The sequence below is a fragment of the Macaca nemestrina genome, chromosome 9, assembly GCF_043159975.1.
Source record: "Macaca nemestrina isolate mMacNem1 chromosome 9, mMacNem.hap1, whole genome shotgun sequence".
Taxonomy (NCBI): Eukaryota; Metazoa; Chordata; class Mammalia; order Primates; family Cercopithecidae; genus Macaca; species Macaca nemestrina.
The window spans coordinates 126,886,424-126,905,756 of record NC_092133.1 but is presented as its reverse complement, the minus strand read 5'-3'; the positions used below and the strand labels follow the sequence as shown (position 1 = coordinate 126,905,756).

The 19,333-nt window shown below is 40.8% G+C and overlaps 1 protein-coding gene across 1 annotated transcript in view; it reads right to left on the bottom strand.

Moving 5' to 3' along the window:
- LOC105488215 (cubilin) overlaps positions 1-19,333 on the bottom strand; it is a 313,890-nt gene that overhangs the window by 121,636 nt on the left and 172,921 nt on the right. Inside the window, exons 32-36 of the mRNA XM_024794869.2 lie at positions 12,894-13,053; positions 10,730-10,843; positions 8,514-8,624; positions 6,655-6,783; positions 5,402-5,534 (exon numbers count right to left, since the gene is read on the bottom strand). Coding sequence (XP_024650637.2) covers positions 5,402-5,534; positions 6,655-6,783; positions 8,514-8,624; positions 10,730-10,843; positions 12,894-13,053 — 647 coding nt within the window. The remainder of the gene's footprint in view (positions 1-5,401; positions 5,535-6,654; positions 6,784-8,513; positions 8,625-10,729; positions 10,844-12,893; positions 13,054-19,333) is intronic.

Here is a 19,333-nt window from a genome sequence, read left to right as displayed (position 1 = left end):
TTGAATAATTATTTGGGAGTTTCTCATAAAATTAAATGCACATCTAATTAATGCCCAGAAATTCCACCCCTAAATATCTACCCAAAGAAAATAAAAACACATGACCAAGTTAGTATCCTGAATATAAAATAACTCCTGCAACTCGAAAATTAAAAACCAAATAACTCAATTAAAATGGCAAAGAAACTGAATAGACATTTCTCCAAAGAAGATTTATGAATAGTTAATAAAAACATGAAAAGATTTTCCACATTACTAGTCATTAGAGAAATGCAAATCAAAACCACAATGAGATAACACTGCAAACCCACTAGGAAGACTATTATTTTAAAATGGAAAATAAGAAGTGTTGATGAGGATATGGAGAAATTAGAACTCTTACGCATTACTATTGGGAATGTAAAATAGTGCATCCCTATAGAAAAGTTTGGTGGTTCCTCAAAAAGTTAAACATAGTATTGTCATATGAACCAGCAATTTCACTTCTAGGTTTATACCCCAAATAAATGAAAGCACGAACTCAAACAGGAGAAGGGAAAGGGGAAAGGGGAAAGAAAAAGGGAAGGGAAGGGAAGGGAAGGGAAGGGAAGGGAAGGGAAGGGGAAGGGGAAGGGGTAGGGGAAAGGAAGGGAAGGGAAGGGAAGGGAAGGGAAGTGAAAGGAAGGGAAGGGAAGTGAAAGGAAGGGAAGGGGAAGGTGAAGGGGAAGGGAAAGGGAAAGGAAGGGAAGGGTAAGGGAAAGGAAAGGAAGGGAAGAGAAGGGGAAAGGAAGGGAAGGGGAAGGGAAAGGAAGGGAAAGGAAGGGAAGGGAAGGGAAGGGGAAAGGAAGGGAAGGGGAAAGGAAAGGAAAGGAAAGGAATGGAAAGGAAAGGAAAGGAAAGGAAAGGAAAGGAAAGGAAAGGAAGGGAAGGGAAGGGAAGGGGAAAGGAAGGGGAAAGGAAGGGAAGGGAAGGGGAAAGGAAGGGGAAAGGAAGGCAAGGGGAAAGGAAGGGAAGGGAAAGGAAAGGAAGGGAAGGGAAGGGGAAAGGAAAGGAAGGGAAGGGAAGGGGAAAGGAAAGGAAAGGAAAGGAAGGGAAAGGAAAAGGAAAGGAAGGGAAAGGGAAAGGAAAGGAAAGGGAAAATGTACTTCTCTGTCATGTGTATCTTTCCGTTAACGCTCAACATTATCCATTGCAAGATTTTACTTTATGCTAAGTATAGTGCTCCCCTGGGGCTCTAGCTCAGCTAATGGAGGAGAATGGTTAGAGATAAGCAGCCTGAAGGCTCTGGCCACCTCAAGCCCTACCACTAGTCAATATACCAGGTACATCTCTGGTCATTCCCTGCCTACCAGACCACAGGGGTGAAGTAACTGGTCAGCTCTGCTCTACCCTCCTCTCAAGCCAGATACTAGCATTGGTAGGTCTCTAACCAAATCAGTAAGCCTGGTGGTAAGCTGGTGGCTCTCACAATCCCACCAAGGTGGGTCACTACAGTATAGACCATTTGGACTACTCTAGATGGAACTTTTACAGCAAGCTATAATTGATCATTGAAATCAGGATATATCCACATCAGGTAAAGCAAACCACACATTTGTCTCCTTTGACCATCTGATGTTTTATAACACAATATTTGTATCTTCAATCATTTTTTTTGCAAGGAATTGGTCTAAATCCATCTTTGGGATGACTGCCAAGTTTGGTGCACACATTCAGGCTCAATTTCATTACCCATAATATGATCAACAATGAAATATGCTAAAATTGTTTTCTTCTGCTTCTCAGAACGCAGAAAGGGAAGAAAGGGAGATCATTTTCCTCAGAAGGTAAATTACATGCAGCTGCCTCTAAAATCTTTCTATTCAAAGTGCAGTGCATAGTCCAGCAACATCAGCATCACCGGAGAGCTTGTTTGAAACAAGGAATCTGGCCCCACCAACCAGCTCAGTGAGCAAATGAATTTCAGCAAGATCCTAGGTGATCAACATGCACATTAGCATTCTGTCCGATGCTCCAGAAGATTACAAAGTGAAGGTCTTTTCTACGTACTAGACTAGTGTAATCCAGTGCTAGATGGCAGAAAAGACATTCCACTGGACATGGTGGTAGGGAAACACCTATAAGGATTAAATTAAACTTTAAAAAAGCTTGATTATTCTTGGAAGTCTTTGCTTTAGGCTGCTACATTTTATAAGCAATTCTACCCTTTGGCTTAGATCTGTTAGTAAATGTAGGATGTGGAACAAAAACAGTACAATCACTGTTTCTTATTATCTCATTCTGATTCTTGAACCGAGACCAATCACTTTCTAAAAGCACTCCGCAAGCATAAAATACAATTTCTGTCAATTCCCTGCCTACCAAACCACAGGGGTGAACTAACCGGTCAGAAAGATTGCACCGCACTTTGAATAGAAAGATTTTAGAGGCAGCTGCATGTAATTTACCTTCTGAGGAAAACGATCTCCCTTTCTTCCCTTTCTGCGTTCTGAGAAGCAGAAGAAAATAATTTTAGCATATTTCACATTGTTAGTCATATTATGGGTAATAAATGGTTAAATATATGTTTTACAAAAAAACTCCTTTTTAGGTTTTATTTCTCCCCATTTCTTTTTGTTGCAGATTCAACCATAATTTCTCCAGTCCTCTTCCCTACTCAGTTTCACCACAATCCCAGCCCCATGTTTTAGAACTTGATGTGATACATATGCTTCTCATATGCTCTCACACACCCCAGGGTAATGTTTCCAAGCACCCATCTGGATAGAATTTAGACCAGGGAAGAAATAACTCACAGGCCTTGCCTTCTCATTAATCAACTGCAAAAAAAGAGGCATCTTGCAGTCTAAAAATTCCATTTTAAAAATAAAACTCAAGCTAGTAACTCAGAGTAATCAAAATTAACTTCTTACAGGCAAGAAAGGAAATAGCTGAGCCATTATGATTTTCTATATGGTAATTAAAATGTTATGTCTATTAAGCACTAAAATAGATGAAACTTGCTTTTTGTGTGTATAATCTCCCACCCTCTGGAAGGAGAGCCTAGTGCTGCCCATTTGGACTTATTTGTGAACCATCACAGAAGATGCTTCAGAAATGGTAAAGATTGAGAGAATTAAGTCACTGAACATTTGCTAAGCACCAGCTATGTGGTATGCGTTTTAAATTTGACATCTTCTTTATCTTCACAGTTCTAGAAATTTGAAACTACTATAAATTTGTTTATAGAAACTTGTTATTATTATCCCACAGAAATAAAATGAACTTAATTAAACAGCTTCTTAATGTTGGTTTATGAGTAATTTGTCAAGACCCGAAATCTTATCTGTCTTGAACACCTAGCTCAGTTCCTGGCAACCGCTGAATGAGAGCGGTCAACAACGTGAATGTGGTAGACACACAGAGGAAAAGACCAAAAAAAATCATTTTATGTGGCAATTCTGATAAGCCTTCTAAAGCTGTGTGAAGGGCTTTGAATTTTATTCTAAGGACAATGATGGTGTTTTATTGATCAATATATAGAAAGCACCTCATAGGAGAGTAGCATGAGCCAACTACATGCCTAGCACATATTAGGAGCTTAATAAATGTCTGTCGAGTAAAGGAATAAATATATGTCTGGTAAACATTATAAAGTATATAGATTTCTTCCCATCCAGAATTCTGTGCTCTTAGTGAAGACGAAGACAAACCAGGCCAGGTGTGGTGGCTCACGCCTGTAATCCCAGCACTTTGGGAGGCCAAGGTGGGTGAATTACTTGAGGTCAGGAGTTCAAGACCAGCCTGGCCAACATAGTGAAATCCCATCACTACTAAAAATATAAAAACTAGCTTGGCATGGTGGCATGTGCCTGTAATCCCAGCTACTCAGGAGGCTGAGGCAGGAGAATAGCTTAAACCCGGGAGGCAGAGGTTGCAGTGAGCTGAGATCATTCCACTGCACTCCAGCCTGGGCAACAAAGCCAGACTGTGTCTCCAAAAAAAAAACAAAGACAAACCGAAACCTCCTTCCTGTGAGGCAGCTTAAACTTGCATTGCCTTTCAGCACGCAGAGGGTGCCTTTGTCTTAACACAAGGCCACTTGTACCCTGAAGAGGCTCTGTCTGATTGATGGATTTAAAAAAAGCAACTTGAGATGTTTGAACTTGGTCCACAAATAGGATGGTTGTGCCATATTTTTAATCAGTTCCAGATGCACAGATTAGCAAGTCTTGGAAGAAAAGTAAGACTTTTAAATAAACAGGCCAGGGTCCTCAAAACAATCCTCCTCTCTCAACAATAAGTTACTTATATTCTCTTCCAAACAGAATTAGCAGTCCCAACCACAGCCTAGTAATATGTAACATAGAGTGGTAAATAACTTCTAATTCAAAACGGCAATTTAAATTCCAAGATCTGATCTCTCAACATATAATAAGCATCCATTATCACGTGACATGTCACATATACCTCTCTATTAGTTGATTAAAATGTGTGCTTTTTACATCTACTCTAAGAGATATTATTGTTGCTGTCTAATTTAATCTAAGACCACTCAGAATGTTATAGGATCGTACTACTAATTCCATGTTTATAGCCCCTGTTCAAAAAGTGTTATAGTGCAATGAGGAATATGAAAGTGTTCTAAAAAATTAAGTTTAAAGTTTAAGTAAGTTTAAGTTTGGAAGTTAAAAAACTTCCAAAACCATTCTTTTTTCTTTTTTTTTCAAGATGGAGTCTCACTCTGTTGCCCAGGCTAGAAAGCAGTGGCTCAGTCTCAGCTCACTGCAACCTCCACCTCCCAAGTTCAGGGGATTCTCCCACCTCAGCCTCCCAAGCAGCTGGGATTACAGGTGCCTGCCACCACTCCCAGCTAATTTTTGTATTTTTAGTAGAGGAGGGGTTTTGCCATGTTGGCCAGGCAGGTCTCGAACTCTTGACCTCAAGTGATCTGCCCGCCTCAGCCTCCGAAAGTGCTGAGATTACAGGCATGGGTGACCGCACCTGGCCCCAAAACCATTCTTCTGATAGAAATAGAAGGAAAGGTGGATTGAGGTGGGGATAAGATATAAGCGTAAAGAAAGCTTAATTGAGATGGGATGGCTCTGCTGGAATAAACAATACTAGTGATTCTCTGGAAGGACCTACATGTGTCTAATTCCAAAAAAAGATAAGATTCCTGTACTCTGAACATGAATGGGCCACAGATTCATTTGCCAAGGGCTCAAGAATGTTCTTTTGGGAATGTTAGACAGGACTCAAGAACCATGGTCGACAGAATCTTCATGCTATTTATAACTCAAACTATGACTGAAATAGAGGAAATTTGGAAAAATACTTCCTAAATTTCACATACACTGTAAGTTGCCCATCTTATTAGCACCAGGACTTCTTTCCTACAGATTCATTAGCACTGAAACAATACACCATAAAAAGGATTTACATAAAAGACAGCTGGAGTCGGTTGCCAGGGGAACTGACGATGTTCCAGACACATTCCACATTAGCGGGATAAACGTCTGGGTAGCCAGGGCTGTTGAAGATGCCTTCAGCCACGTAGAATGTTCCACCACAAGCTGGAAGAAAACAGAAATAAAGTGAGTATCACAGCAAAGACTGCATCAGACACTATAAAATAAAGGAGAAAGAATGCTAGAGCCATATCGATGTAAAAGAATAGACAACATGTCCATCTCGCATTTTAAAACATCATGTCATATAAAATAAGGAGGGAATGATTCTGCAAACTGAAGACCAAGGGCCAAGCAGTGTGGTGGATTAGAAGGAATTTCTGCAATGTCTTTTCTCAAAGCCTTTTCTACCTGTGAATGGTAACTTTGAAGAATAAAAGACTTGTTTACTATCCTACAGCCACTTGACTTTTGTGACCAGGATTCTATTCAACCCTGGCCTAGAAGCCAGGGCAGCATGCTTGCTTTTCCCTCTCAGTAGAGCACCGAAATGCACTCACCATCTTCTAGGTGTTCTGTAGCTTTTAACTACTAATAACAAGGAAGATGGCAGTGACCAGCAGCACTCTCCCGGCTAACAGGCTAAGAAACCCAGTCCTGGGCGGCTCCCCGTTCCTCTCCTCCCCAGGTTGGGGCTGCCTTAACAAGCCAAAAAGAACACCAGGGTGAGCGCAGTGGCTCACACCTGTAATCCCAGCACTTTGGGAGGCCAAGGCTGGCAGATCACGAGGTCAGGAGTTCGAGACCAGTCTGGCCAACATAGGGAAACCTCGTCTCGACTAAAAATACAAAAATTAGCCAGGTGTGGTGGCAGATGCCTGTAATCCCAGCTACTCAGGAGACTGAGGCAGGAGAATCGCTTGAACCCAGGAGGTGGAGGTTTCAGTGAGCCAAGACTGTGCCATTATACTCCAGCCTGGGCGACAGAGTGAGACTCCATCTCAAAAACAAAACAAAACAAACAAAAGAACATCAAGTCATCTGAGAGCGTGGGGTGTAGCTGAAAAGACAGCCACATTTCCAACCAATTGTCCACACTTTCAGAGTTCATTATTGTTAGAACTGACAACAGGTTCACTTAATTGGGAAGAAGGTAAGATTTGGTCCAGAGGTGATCTCAGGAAATTAGCTCCCAACTACGAAGGTCAAAGAGTCCCAAATAACAAACCAAGAATTTCTACCACATCCCTGTTAACCGCTGGAGCCAGGTGCTAAGGTTTCTTACCCGACACTGATGCAGTGACCATAGCGTGGAAACCCCCAGCACTCAAGCTATAATCAGAGACGAACCTCAGCGTCAGGGCGCTGCTGAAGGATGTGATAGGATGGGGCATGTCAGTGCCACAGTAACGGCCTAGATAATGAAGATAACAACAAGGAGAATGAATGACGACATGGCAGAGGCCACTATTTCTAGGAAATACATCTTTACTAGAATTATAAGAGACCAAAACAAAGGGAAGAAATTGCCACTAGGAGAACCACTTCATTCAGGGTCAGTGTTTGAGACAATACCTGATCATTTAAAATAAACTATATATAGGAGCTATACATAGGAGAGGTGATGATCAAGAACAATAGGACCAGAGGAAAAACTTAGACGACCAAGGGACACATGTACCTAAAGCAAAAATCTCCAGCCCAGTTGGACCCATACAAATACATGCACTAATATTCAATATGTTGTAGCACAGGAAAGTGTGGATGCTGGAGCCAGGCTACCTGGATTCAGCTCCTGGCTCAGTCATTTGCTAGCTGTGTGATCCTAGGCAAGTTACTGAAGTGCTTGGTGCCTCAGTTTCCCCACTTGGAGAAAAGGGGCATATTGAAAATAATGAAACCTATCTCATAAGGTTAAAAGGATTGACTTATTAGTTCTAACATACTGAGAACAGTACTCAGCACAAGGTATTGCGATGTAACAGTTTGTTAAATAATATGTCCTTATGCTTGTCAAATGCTTACTAACAAAGACCTCGGCGATGCTGTGAGAGGTGTGGAGAGGGTGTGGAGAGTTCATTGACTGCTCGCTTTTGTCTCAGACACTGTCCTGGGCACTGGGAATTAGGCAACAGGCAAAGCAGTCTCCTCCCTGACAGACCTTGTCTTCTAGTGCAGGACGAGAGGTTTTTTTTGTTTGTTTGTTTGTTTGTTTGTTGTTTGTTTTTTTTTTTTTTTGAGATGGAGTCTCGCTCTGTCGCCCAGGCTGGAGTGCAGTGGCCGGATCTCAGCTCACTGTAAGCTCCGCCTCCTGAGTTCACGCCATTCTCCCACCTCAGCCTCCCGAGTAGCTGGGACCACAGGCGCCCGCCACCTCGCCCGGCTAATTTTTTGTATTTTTTAGTAGAGACGGGGTTTCACCGTGTTAGCCAGGATGGTCTCGATCTCCTGACCTCGTGATCCGCCCATCTCGGCCTCCCAAAGTGCTGGGATTACAGGCTTGAGCCACCGCGCCCGGCCAGGACGAGAGGTTTTTACAACAAAATTCAAAAGTTAGGAAGTTTATGGAGAAAGCTTAAATGGCCTGAGGTGGTTTTGTTTTGTTTTGTTTTGTTTTTTTGGCTGAGAATATTTTAGAAACTAGAGAGTGGCACTCTTTAATTTTATTGGGAAGTCTAACAAACAAATGACAGAGTTTTAATGGAATTAATTAATTAATTAACTAATTAAGTGGGTTTTTGTTTTTTGTTTTTTTTTGCTTCCACTAAGGACAAGGCTGAAAGAAACATGCTCCATTTGAACGTAAGAACTTGGTCAAATATTAACAAGAAATTTCTGACAGAATGCTCTGTAATGCTGGGATGCGCTGCATTCCACTACTCTTTAAAGCAGCTGCAATTTTTAAATCTTTTAAAACATATACACGAACTATTCACATGTTTGAATATATTAATCAACAGGCTGAGTTCCCTGAACCTCACATTAAAGCCTACTTTCTTACCCTCTAATCATCTTTACTTGGCTTAGGCTGCTCTTTCTATTTATTGGAAACATTCTAACCTAGAACGGCAGCCTATAAATATGTAGATCTATAAATAAAGCACAGCCAAGACCACAGATGTATATGAGTGAGCGCCGAGGTACCTCGGAGGGGTGCGTCTTCGTGGTTGCCGTCCAAAATTTCTACAAAGTCACGTGTGCACGTTGTGCTTCTTTCAAGTTCAAAGTGGGTGAAAGAGAGGGTGATATGATTTACTGGAAGAAAAAAGAGAAGATTCTCTAATACAGTACTGGCAAATAAAACATACAGGGAGACGGGGCAAGATGGGGAGGTGGGGATGGTTAATGAGTATAAAAATAGAAGGAATGAGTAAGACCTATCTGATAGCACAACAGGGTAATTGTAGTCGATAATAACTTACTGTACATTTAAAAATAATTAAAAGAGTATAATTGGATTATTTGTAATGCAAAGGGTAAATGCTTGAAGGGATGGAGACCCCATTCTCCATGATGGGATTATTGCACATTGCATGCCTACATCCAAACATCTCAGGTACCCCATAACTATATATATCTACTATGTATTCACAAACATTAAAGATAAAAATTTTTACAAAATAAAATTTAAATTTAAAAACATACAGGGAGATAAATTTACTTCTGACAATTTCATGTAAGGGTTCTCCAGCAGAGAAGTAATGAATGAGGCAGATTTGCACATGGTTGAAGGGATAAAGGGAGGGAAGGGAATAACTTCTATGCTAGATGGTTTCCTTTGAAGAATAACAGAATAGATGCTTTCCAAAGTGCCTGTGGCATCTGAAACGCTGGTAGTGGTAAATAAGAGGACTCCTGGGTAGGTTCATTCCAGGCACTATAAGGGAATATCTTGTTGGAAAATGCCATCTTTGCAGTTTTTATATCACCATTGCTGTGTTTCTCTGATAAGCATTTTTCTCAATAGGTTCATTTCCTTAAATTCGGCTTCTTTGCATGTGCTTGCAAATAATGCATTCTTTTCTCCCTGGCTGTCACATTTTAGCTCACTTAGTTTTATTTTCAGGCTAGAGCTGGTGCCCTAAGGTTCAGAGACATTTATCAAGAAAGCTTTGCAGAACAGCAAGCCCCTGGATACATTTTCTTTTTGTTGTTCTTCAAGCTCTCTAATCTTCGGAACAGGATCTTTTCCTATTGCTGTTCTTGAACTAGTGAGATCTTTCATCTAAATGCTTCACAACTCATTAGAAAATAATCCTCAGGCACAAACAGCTCTGTTCAAGGGAGGGGGCTTCTTTATCTACAGCTCAGTTTCTGGCTGGCTGGCAACTTTCTTTAGGGCTCCACCTCCCCGTTCGAATTGGCTAAGGATTACATCATCGGACTCCACATCTTATGCATGTCAATAAAGATACCAGCAATTTGTTAACTCCTGACATCCCAAGGGAAAGTGCTAGAGAATATTTAAGCCAAACTCTTCATTTTGCAGATTATTTTTTCATGGCCTGATAAGCTTAAGTGACTTCCCTATTTTCACACAGACGATTAATTGCTGTGTAGAGTGAAGAACTTAAAGTCTTTCCTACATTATGCCTGAAACCGTATTTTCCTGCAAACCTCAAGGGAAGGCAGGGCTCCCCTGAAAGAGGATTCAGAAGGGCCCCAAGCATCACCTGCTTTGCAGCTATTCTGTCATGTCCTTTAGGGGCATTTCCTGATGTTCTCTTTCTGTCTTACCAACGAACTGTTACCGGGTCAGAAAATAAGATTCTAGGGTTCCAAGAAAGAAAAGAAAGTAAGCATTTATTCAATGTTTATTCTAGGCCTGTGCTGGAATAGTACCTTGCAGGAGAGCCCAGGTTTTATGAATGTCTGCTTTGATGGATGGGCGTGTGCATTGCATTCTGGCCCGTGAGTCACTGATTCTCCAGTCTGTGGCTCTTCTTCATTTGTTCACTCAGCAACTGTCTTGGGCATCAGCTACACTCAAGGCACACATGTCAAACACTATTTATCGATTATTTTGGTTTACCCCCAATCTCACACGCCTGCATATGCCTGTTAATACAGCAAGGTTGTAGGTGTGTTGTGTTGTTGTTGTGTGTGTGTGTTTTTAACCTTTGCTAGGCCTTGAAATGAAAAAAAAAAATTGTTTTTAAATTTAGAAGCAACTGTAAAAATGACTTCCCTATCAGATTAGGAAATGCTTGTTCTTGGGCACATCAGGAATCGGGACTTGCAAAAGATGAAGAGGAAGGCCATCGATTGTTAGCACTGAGATAAGAAGGTTACCCATAGACTGACCTTCCCACAGGCACCTTCTCTCCTGCATGCCTTTTCTTTTTTATTTTTTTACTTACATGGAGGTTGCGCTTGAATGATCCAGCTGCAGTTCTGATTGTTTGGATAATTGGCAGGGAACCGTGGAGAGGAAACAGTATCAAATGAGCTGGTGAGGATGTGGCCTCCGCAGGCTGGGGAACACACAAACACACATACATGTCATATGCTTTTCATTTCTGCTGACTGTACGAAACAATTATTTGCTGAATAAAACCATCAATGATTTTTCTTCTTATTTCTAAAATGCATACCAAGAAAGTTCTCCGTAAGGAGAGCTGCACATAAACCATGAGTTTATATTTTATACAGTTTATATTTTTAACAATTATTCTTCAACTACAGGAAGTAGGAAGTGGCAGAAAGCAACAGATTAAATGGCTATGAATTGCCTAAGTCATTCAAACAAAATTCTTACATGGATTCACTTACACGGCCCACTCATAAACCACAGGTATAGGGATAATCTACTTATACATGACCTCTTTTTTTTTTCAGGAAAATAAATACTCAATTGAACAAGGCTTCCTAAGGATGACTGCAGATTATCAGAGAAGAGCAAAATTCCATGTGAGTCCTGAAGAGGGAGAGACGGTCACCGCTGGAGGGCGTAAGAGGTCTCGCTGAGGAGGAGGCTGAGGCTAAACTAGGACTTGGAGGGTGAGAAAAGGGAGGCCAGGGAGGGGACCACCTGAGCAGACACAGAGGAGGGTAAGGACTGCATCTATACAGGCTCAGCTGGAGCGTGGGGTGCCCGAGGGATGTGGGTGACTGACGCTGGAGAGAGGTCAGGGCGGTTCTGGGGCCCTTGGTTAACATCTGCAGGAGCTTGAGCTTCATTCTCCAGGCCAGGTGGAGACAGGACACACACTGAACATTCCAATGGCATGATCAGAGCAGGGCTTTTACAGGTGACTTTGGAGAGAGATGGGGTAAGGGTAGGTGACTTTGAGGAGGTTGTCATAGTCCAGGTGAAAGCTAGCAGGGACTTTTTACTATGAAACAACATACAAGTGAATAATAACATGCAAAAGAACTATTAGGAAACTAGTTTTTCTTTAAAATCAACAAGAATATGGTCTGTCTTGCTCCAAAGTCTAAAGGTCTATGGTATGTATTTGGGAGACCTCGATCCAGGCACTGTCCCTATCCAGAGCTCTTTACTACAGAATATAAGTGAGTTGACTAAGATAGACATAACGACTACACAGACTAAATGTATTTGTAATGAATGTTCTGAATCATCTGAATACAAGTCATCTCTGATGGGATAAGGGGTTCATCTCTCAGAATGAGCAGATGAAAGGCAATGGATAAAAAGGTCTTGGAGAAGTGGTGATTTAAGAACAAAAACAATGGCCAGGTGCAGTGGCTCATGCCTGTAATTCTAGCACTTTGGGAGGCTAAGACAGGAGAGTCACTTGAGGCCAGAAGTTTGAGACCAGCCTGGAAACAGAGCAAGATCCCATCTCTAAAAAAAAAAACAGCCAGGTATGGGGGTGCACCTATAGTCCCAGCTACTTGGGAGGCTGAGGTGGGAGGATTGCCTAAGCCTGGGAGGTTGAGGCTTCAGTGAGTCGTGATTGCACCACTGCACTCCAGCCTGGGTGACAGAGTGAGACCCTGTGGAAAGAAAGGGAAGGGGAGGGAAAGAGAGGGGGGAAAAGGAAGGGAAGGAGAGGAAAAGGAAGAGGAGGGTAGCGGGGGAGGAAGGGAGGGAACAAAGAAAAATAAATGGAAAACAACAGTGACTCCTCAGTTGGACAATGGCAGGACTCAGGAATGAGGGAAACCACTGCTTCCGGGGGCTGGAATCTGATTACATTACAAGCAAGTCTTGTAATTGATAGCAGTGTATCCCATTGTAGTGTAAAGCCTTGGGTAGTGCTAGATCAGTGAATTTGGATAAAAGCTTTTCTATACTGTTTCTAGTCTTAAAAGCACTTTTAAACAGTATTATTCTGAAAACTTGTTAGAGATGCAGGTCCAAAGGAAGTCAGAGAAGGAGGTTTCAAGCATCAGGAGTTGGGATAAATGTAAGTCACAGTTCTTTTGTTCTATTTAATTTTTTACATGTTAAGTAGAAGGCTGTGATCAATTTCTGAGCACAGGTCTCATTTCACTGTTGCACCAAACAGAGCACTGAAGATTTCTCTTGTGCTTGGGAAACCGCAGGGTACTTGCCTTGCCTGAATTGAGCTCGGAAGCCTCTGTTCTGTCTGGAAAGGCCAGATAGAAATCTCACGAAGAGGCTGTTTCCTGAGGACACGATGGGGTTAGCCAGCTGCTCCCTTCCACACGTCCTGGCAAGGCGGGACATTGTGGAGCTTGAGCCATCGTATGCCTACAAGAAAGGTGACAGGGCAAACAGTGGTTCAGAGCTTCAGATTCACATCTAGAAGGCCTGTATTCCATGAACTGCCTGCATGCCGATGTGCTAGTGGAAAATCCCACGTTTGCTGGGTCTGGGGAAACTGGCTTTATTCTTTTGTCTTGTCTCACAGTTCCATGGGAATGTTTGAGTCTTTGGTCATTTCTAGGGATGCTGACATGAATTTCGGCAGGAGTTTCTCGGTCAGAGCCACTATTAGATCTCTTGATAACTTCATAAATGCCATCCCTTCCACATTCCCCTTCCTCCCCAACCCCAGTGTAGTCACCTCAAAGGCCATGCCCACAACATGTGCTGGAAATGTGTGATGCAAGAATAGACACATGAGAAAACAGATGAGAAATAATGATGAGTGATGAGCATTTGTTGTCAGAATCCCGACATTTGTTAGATCTGTTTGTTCTGCTTAGGGTTCATGATAGGGTAATGCTTAAGAGAAAAGAAATAGTAGAATTCTTTTCAAATGATAGAGGCTATATGAGGCTGATTTAGAAAATTACCTCTCTCTCTTTTTGGCCAGGCATGGTGGCTCATGCCTATAATCCCAGCACTTTGGGAGGCTGAGGCGGGTGGATCACCTGAGGTCAGGAGTTCAAGACCAGCCTGGCCAATGTGGTGAAACCCTGTCTCTAATAAAAAATACAAAAATTAGCCAGGTGTGGTGGTGCACACCTGTAGTCAAAGCTACCTGGGAGCCTGAGGCAGGAGAATTGCTTGAACCCAAGATGGAGGTTGCAGTGAGCCTAGACTGTACCACTGCTCTGAAGCCTAGGCAACAGAGAGCAAGACTCCATCTCAAAAAAAAGAAAAGAAAAATTACCTCTCTCCTTTTAACTATTGGTCTCGTCTTGCCTAGGGCCATGCTGAGACCTAGCTGACCCTCCGTGCATGTAATGAAATGGAATCTACATCACATACACCTGAAATCTCTGTATTGATTTGCTGAAGTTGAAGCTTACTAATTTGCTTGGAACTCAGTGTCTAGATGAATTTTTGGATACTCTTATGTGTAAATCAGGGGGAAATGAGTTCCTTCGCATGGATGATTAATAATAACTCCCGTTCATTAGGTGCTTACCATGTGCCAGGAACTGGATTCAGCCCTTCACATACACTGTCCCATTTTATCCTCAATTTCTTTCCATTTTTAAGAACAGGACAACAGATGCACAGAGAACCTAAGTAACGGGTCCAAGTCACACAATTCCTAAGAGGGAGCAGGTCATGCTGAATCAGACCACTAGATTCCAGAGTCCAGAACTGAAACCCTTTCCTCTTGTTCAGTGCAAGGTATCAACTGAGCAGGATGCATGCATCAACCTGCCAACCCTCAGAGTGAGACTGAAAGCATGAAGGTAAAATATGGCCGTTTCATTCAAAACAAATTGCCACTTATATTTCATAAGAAAATCTTGGGGAAAAAAATAGAAAGTTCAGAGATTCAATGGAAGGAAGGTACTCTCAAGTGACTTTAAAAATCTGCTGATGATTATAATCAGTGTTCTGTTTAGCCACAGATATGATTCTGTATGTTCTCTTTAGCCACAGGTATGATGGGCAGGATATTCTCAGTTTGGCTTATACAAGCCCATGAATCAAATATCAATAGGATTTTTAACTTTCTGAGGAGCTAAAGCTTTTACAATAAAAAATTTAAAACAAATGTGGGTCTGTTCTGGAGCAGCAAACCTTTTCTTTTTTATTATTTAATGTTCAAAATTTAACTCTCTCTCTATATATATATCTCCAATAAATGAAACCTGATGACTGATTTTCATTCAACAAAGATTGATTAAAAACTAAATTCCATTTTCTTAACCAATTCAAATTATAGTTTCCAATCTAGTATGAATGCTTCCTTTTATCACGCTGAACACTGTAAACAGTAGACAAAATGACATGTAAACCATCACTACGAAAACTCTTACTACATTCACACTTGAGTCTACTCTCAAATATCACCACCATTGATTTAATTCAAGTCTTTATTGTCTCTATACTTGGTTTTATGCTGTCCTATGGTTATAGGTACAGCATCCTAAGCTTTAAGTAATGTTCTATTAATACTTTCTTAGTTTTAATATCAAAGAATAATGAATACCTTCTTAGAACGTCTGTGGTTATAGAGTATGGAGAATATACCAATTGAATATTAAGGCACAGACTATTTACTTCTCTCAAGATAATTTATTTGTTTAGAATAGCATTTTTTCATTTTTATAAAAGTTTAATATTCAATTTTGTGAATATATATAGTTTATATTTATTTTTTATTTTGGTTTTAAGTGATGCATAATAATTGAACATATGTATGAGGTATAATGTGATGTTTCAATACACATATACATTGTGTAATTATCAAATCATGGTATTCAGCATGTCTATCAGTTCAAACATTTATCATTTATTTGTGGTGAGACCATTAAGAATCCTCTCTTCTAGTTACTTTTAACACAGTATAATATTTATAAGCCATAATATTGTTTACTGTGGGTGCCCTACTGTGTTACAGAACATCAGAACTTATTCCTCTTACCTAACTCTAATTGTGTACTTTTGACAAATATCTCCCCATAATTTCCTCCCCGCTACTGTCCCCAGCCTCTGGTAACCACTATTCTACTCTGTACTTTTGCGAGATCAGCATTTTTACACTGCACAAATGAGTGAGACCATGCAATATTTGTCTCTCTGTGCCTGGCTTATTTCCATTAAAATAAAGTCCTTCGGGCTCATCCATGATGCCACAAATGACAGGATTGTATTCATTTCTATAGCTAAGTACTATTCCATTGTTTATATATATCACATTTTAAAAATCCATTCATCCATTGATAAGTCTGTTTGTCTTCAAAAGAAGACATACAAATGACCAACAGGTAAATGAAAAAATGCTCAACATCACTAATCACCAGTGAAATCCAAATCAAAGCCACAGTGAAACATCACTTTATCCCAATTAGAAAATAACAAGGGCTGGTGTGGATGTGGGGAAAAGGGAACATTTATACACTACTGATGGGAATGTAAATTGATACAGCCATTATGAAAAACAGTATGGAGGTTTCTCAAAAAATCAAAAATAGAACTACCATATGATCCAACAGTCCCACTCTGGGGTTAAACAGACAAAAGAAATTAAATAAGTATGTTGAATATATCTGCATTTCCATGTTAACTGAAGCACTACTCACAATAGCCAAAATATGGAATCAACCTAAGTGTCTAGCATTTCTTAATTTTTTAAACTAGTGGAACAATGCGTTCTATGGTGTTTATAGGCTTCTCCTTCTCAAAAAAAAAAAGAAAAAAGAAAGAAAGAAAAGAAAGAAAAAACTCTCTAAGATTTTGCAAGTCCATGGACTCACAAAACAAGACTTTCTGGTTTTTGAAAAATTTTCTCCCAAATTCAAAGGTCCAAGGAGTAAGTACATATTGTTTCTTCCCTTTCAAAGTCCTTGTTTTTAGTCTGAGTGGTTGGAATCCTCTCAAGGGACAGGAGGAAATAAGGGGAACAAAAGTAAACTAAAACATTACGGCTGAAATCTTCTGAAAATCACCCGAATGCCCCATTTCCTTGGGGATCCTTTGAAAGGAGCACATCTAGAAGCTTTAGAGACTTTGCAGCTATTTCCCCTACCCCTAACCCCTGAGGTCCTGGAATTACAAGACCTCTGCTAAATTTCATCTGGCTGAAGTAATACTTCATAAGGAACGGATCAAAAATAGAAGGTTTTCTTGAGACCAGCCTGGCCAACATGACAAAACCCTGTCTCTACCAAAAATACAAAAAAAAAAAAAAAAAAAAACTTAGCCAGGCATGGTGTGGGCGCCTGTAATCCCAGCTACTCAGGAGGCTGAGGCATGAGATTTGCTTGAACCCAGGAGGCGGAGGTTGCAGTGAGCCACGACTGCACCACTGAACTCCAGCATGGGTGACACAGTGAGACTCCATCTCAAATAAAAGAAGGTTTCCATGAGTCCTGAGATTGAAATTATATACCAATGACACCCCAAATGTGATGAGCAGGTTATAATTTTACAAGCTCCATCACAAACATCCTAACCTATGTGATTTTCTATAAAAATAAAGACAAGGAGGCAAGTGTGTAAGCTATTAAACTACTGTCTCATTCAATGAAAGCTAGTAACTCATCCAAGTTCACATCACTAGTGAGTAGCAGAGTCTTCTCTCTCCAAATTCTAGATTAACCATGTTTACTTCTCTTTAAAATGCTCATGACACACCTCAGTCTGCTTCTTTTTGATGCTATAGAATACCTGAGGCCAGGTGATTTATAAAGAGCAGAAATTTATTTCTCACAGTTCTGAAGGCTGGGAAGTCCAAGAACAAGATGCCAGCAAGTTAGAGCCGGGTCTCTCTGCTTCAGGATGGTACCTTGAATGGTGCATCCTCTTGCGGGGAGGAACATCATGTAGTCAAGTGGCAGAAGTGCAGAAGAGAGAGAACCTACTCTTGCAAGCCCTTTTTATAGCAACATTAATCCATCTATGATGGCAAGGCTTTCAGTACCTGAACACCTCCCAAAGGCCATACGTCCTGCCACTGTGGCATTGGGCATTAAGCTTCCAGCACATGAACTTTGGAAGGGGACACATTCAAACCACAGCATGATAGTTACTATGTTTTATGTACCTAATTGTCATTTTATGAAATTTTAAAACCTCAGGCTATCAAGGAGGGAGAATATTTTTAACAGAGTTTGAAATATAAATTCTTTTACTTAAGTGTTTTTAACACTTATAATATCAAATCAATATTCTCAGGCTTGGTGCAGTGGTTCACGCCTGTAATCCCAGCACTTTGGGAAGCTGAGGTGGGCAGATCACCTGAAGTTGGGAGTTCAAGACCAGCCTGACCAACATGGAGAAGCCCCGTCTCTACTAAAATTACAAAATTAGCCGGGTGTCATGGCACATGCCTGTAATCCCAGCTACTCAGGAGGCTGAGGCAGGAAAATCGCTTGAACCTGGGAGACGGAGGTTGTGGTGAGCCGAGATAGTGCCATTGCACTTCAGCCTGGACAACAAGAGTGAAACTCCGTCTCAAAAAAAAAAAATTCTCACATTTAAAGTTTCAATGTATAAAATTACACAAGAAAAGCACTTCAAAGAAGAAAATATGAGAAACCTTGTCCCCATTCATTTATAATTCTAAAGTCATAAAAATTATCAATATGAATTTCCCCTTAACTTCCATTTAGTTCCCAAGGCAAAACTAGCAAATGATATTACTATTGGATACACATATATTAATATAACATATAATTCTTACTTAAGTCTACTGCCAAGAGTTTGCTAGGCCTCAGCATTGATTTTCTGATCATTACTTAAGTGGTAAAAGTCAGGGCAATATATAAACAAAATAAAACTTTGTACATCTCAACTACTTCATTTCTAGATGATAGTAATAAAATAAAAAATTGAAGTTGAAGCCACAGATAAAAAGTGGCCACTGTCCCCAGGAGAATTCCAACTACAGAAGCTCTTAAAACAGAGGCAGATCTAGTGGAGTGGTCATTTAATTTCTATAGAAAAGTTGACCAGTCTTTTTGTAAAATATCCAGAATTGTATAAAATGTCAAGCTACTAGCACACATATTCAAAATACACACCAGGCAGGGCGCAGAGGCTCATGCCTGTAATCCCAGCACTTTAGGAGGCCGAGGCAGGTGGATCACCTGAGGTCAGAAGTTTGAGACCAGTCTGGCCAACATGTGAAACCCCATCTCCACTAAAAATACAAAAATTAGCCAGGCATAGTGACGTGTACTCGTAATCCCAGCTACCCGGGAGACTGAGGCACAAGAATTGCTCGAACCCGGGAAGCAGAGGCTACGGTGAATGGAGATGGTGCCACTGTACTCCAGCCTGGGTGACAGAATAAGACTCCGTCTCAAAACAAAACAAACGAAAAAAACCCCACAAAAACAAAAAGCTTAACTTTATTATATAAAAATAGGAGACTTTTTAAAAAGTACAGAACCTGGCACTTAACAGGCAATAAATGTTTGATGAACAAATGAATAAATGTATGACAGTTGCTGGTCTCTAAAAATTGAGGACTAGGGTTGAGGAAAGCCCAGAGTTAAGAAAAAGCTGTCCTTGCCCTCATGGAGTCAATGGTATAAACACATAGTAGACACAATTGTGGGTAAGAGGCTATTCCCAGCGGGACGGAGGTCAGCTCGGCTGCTTTCTGGGCAGGCTT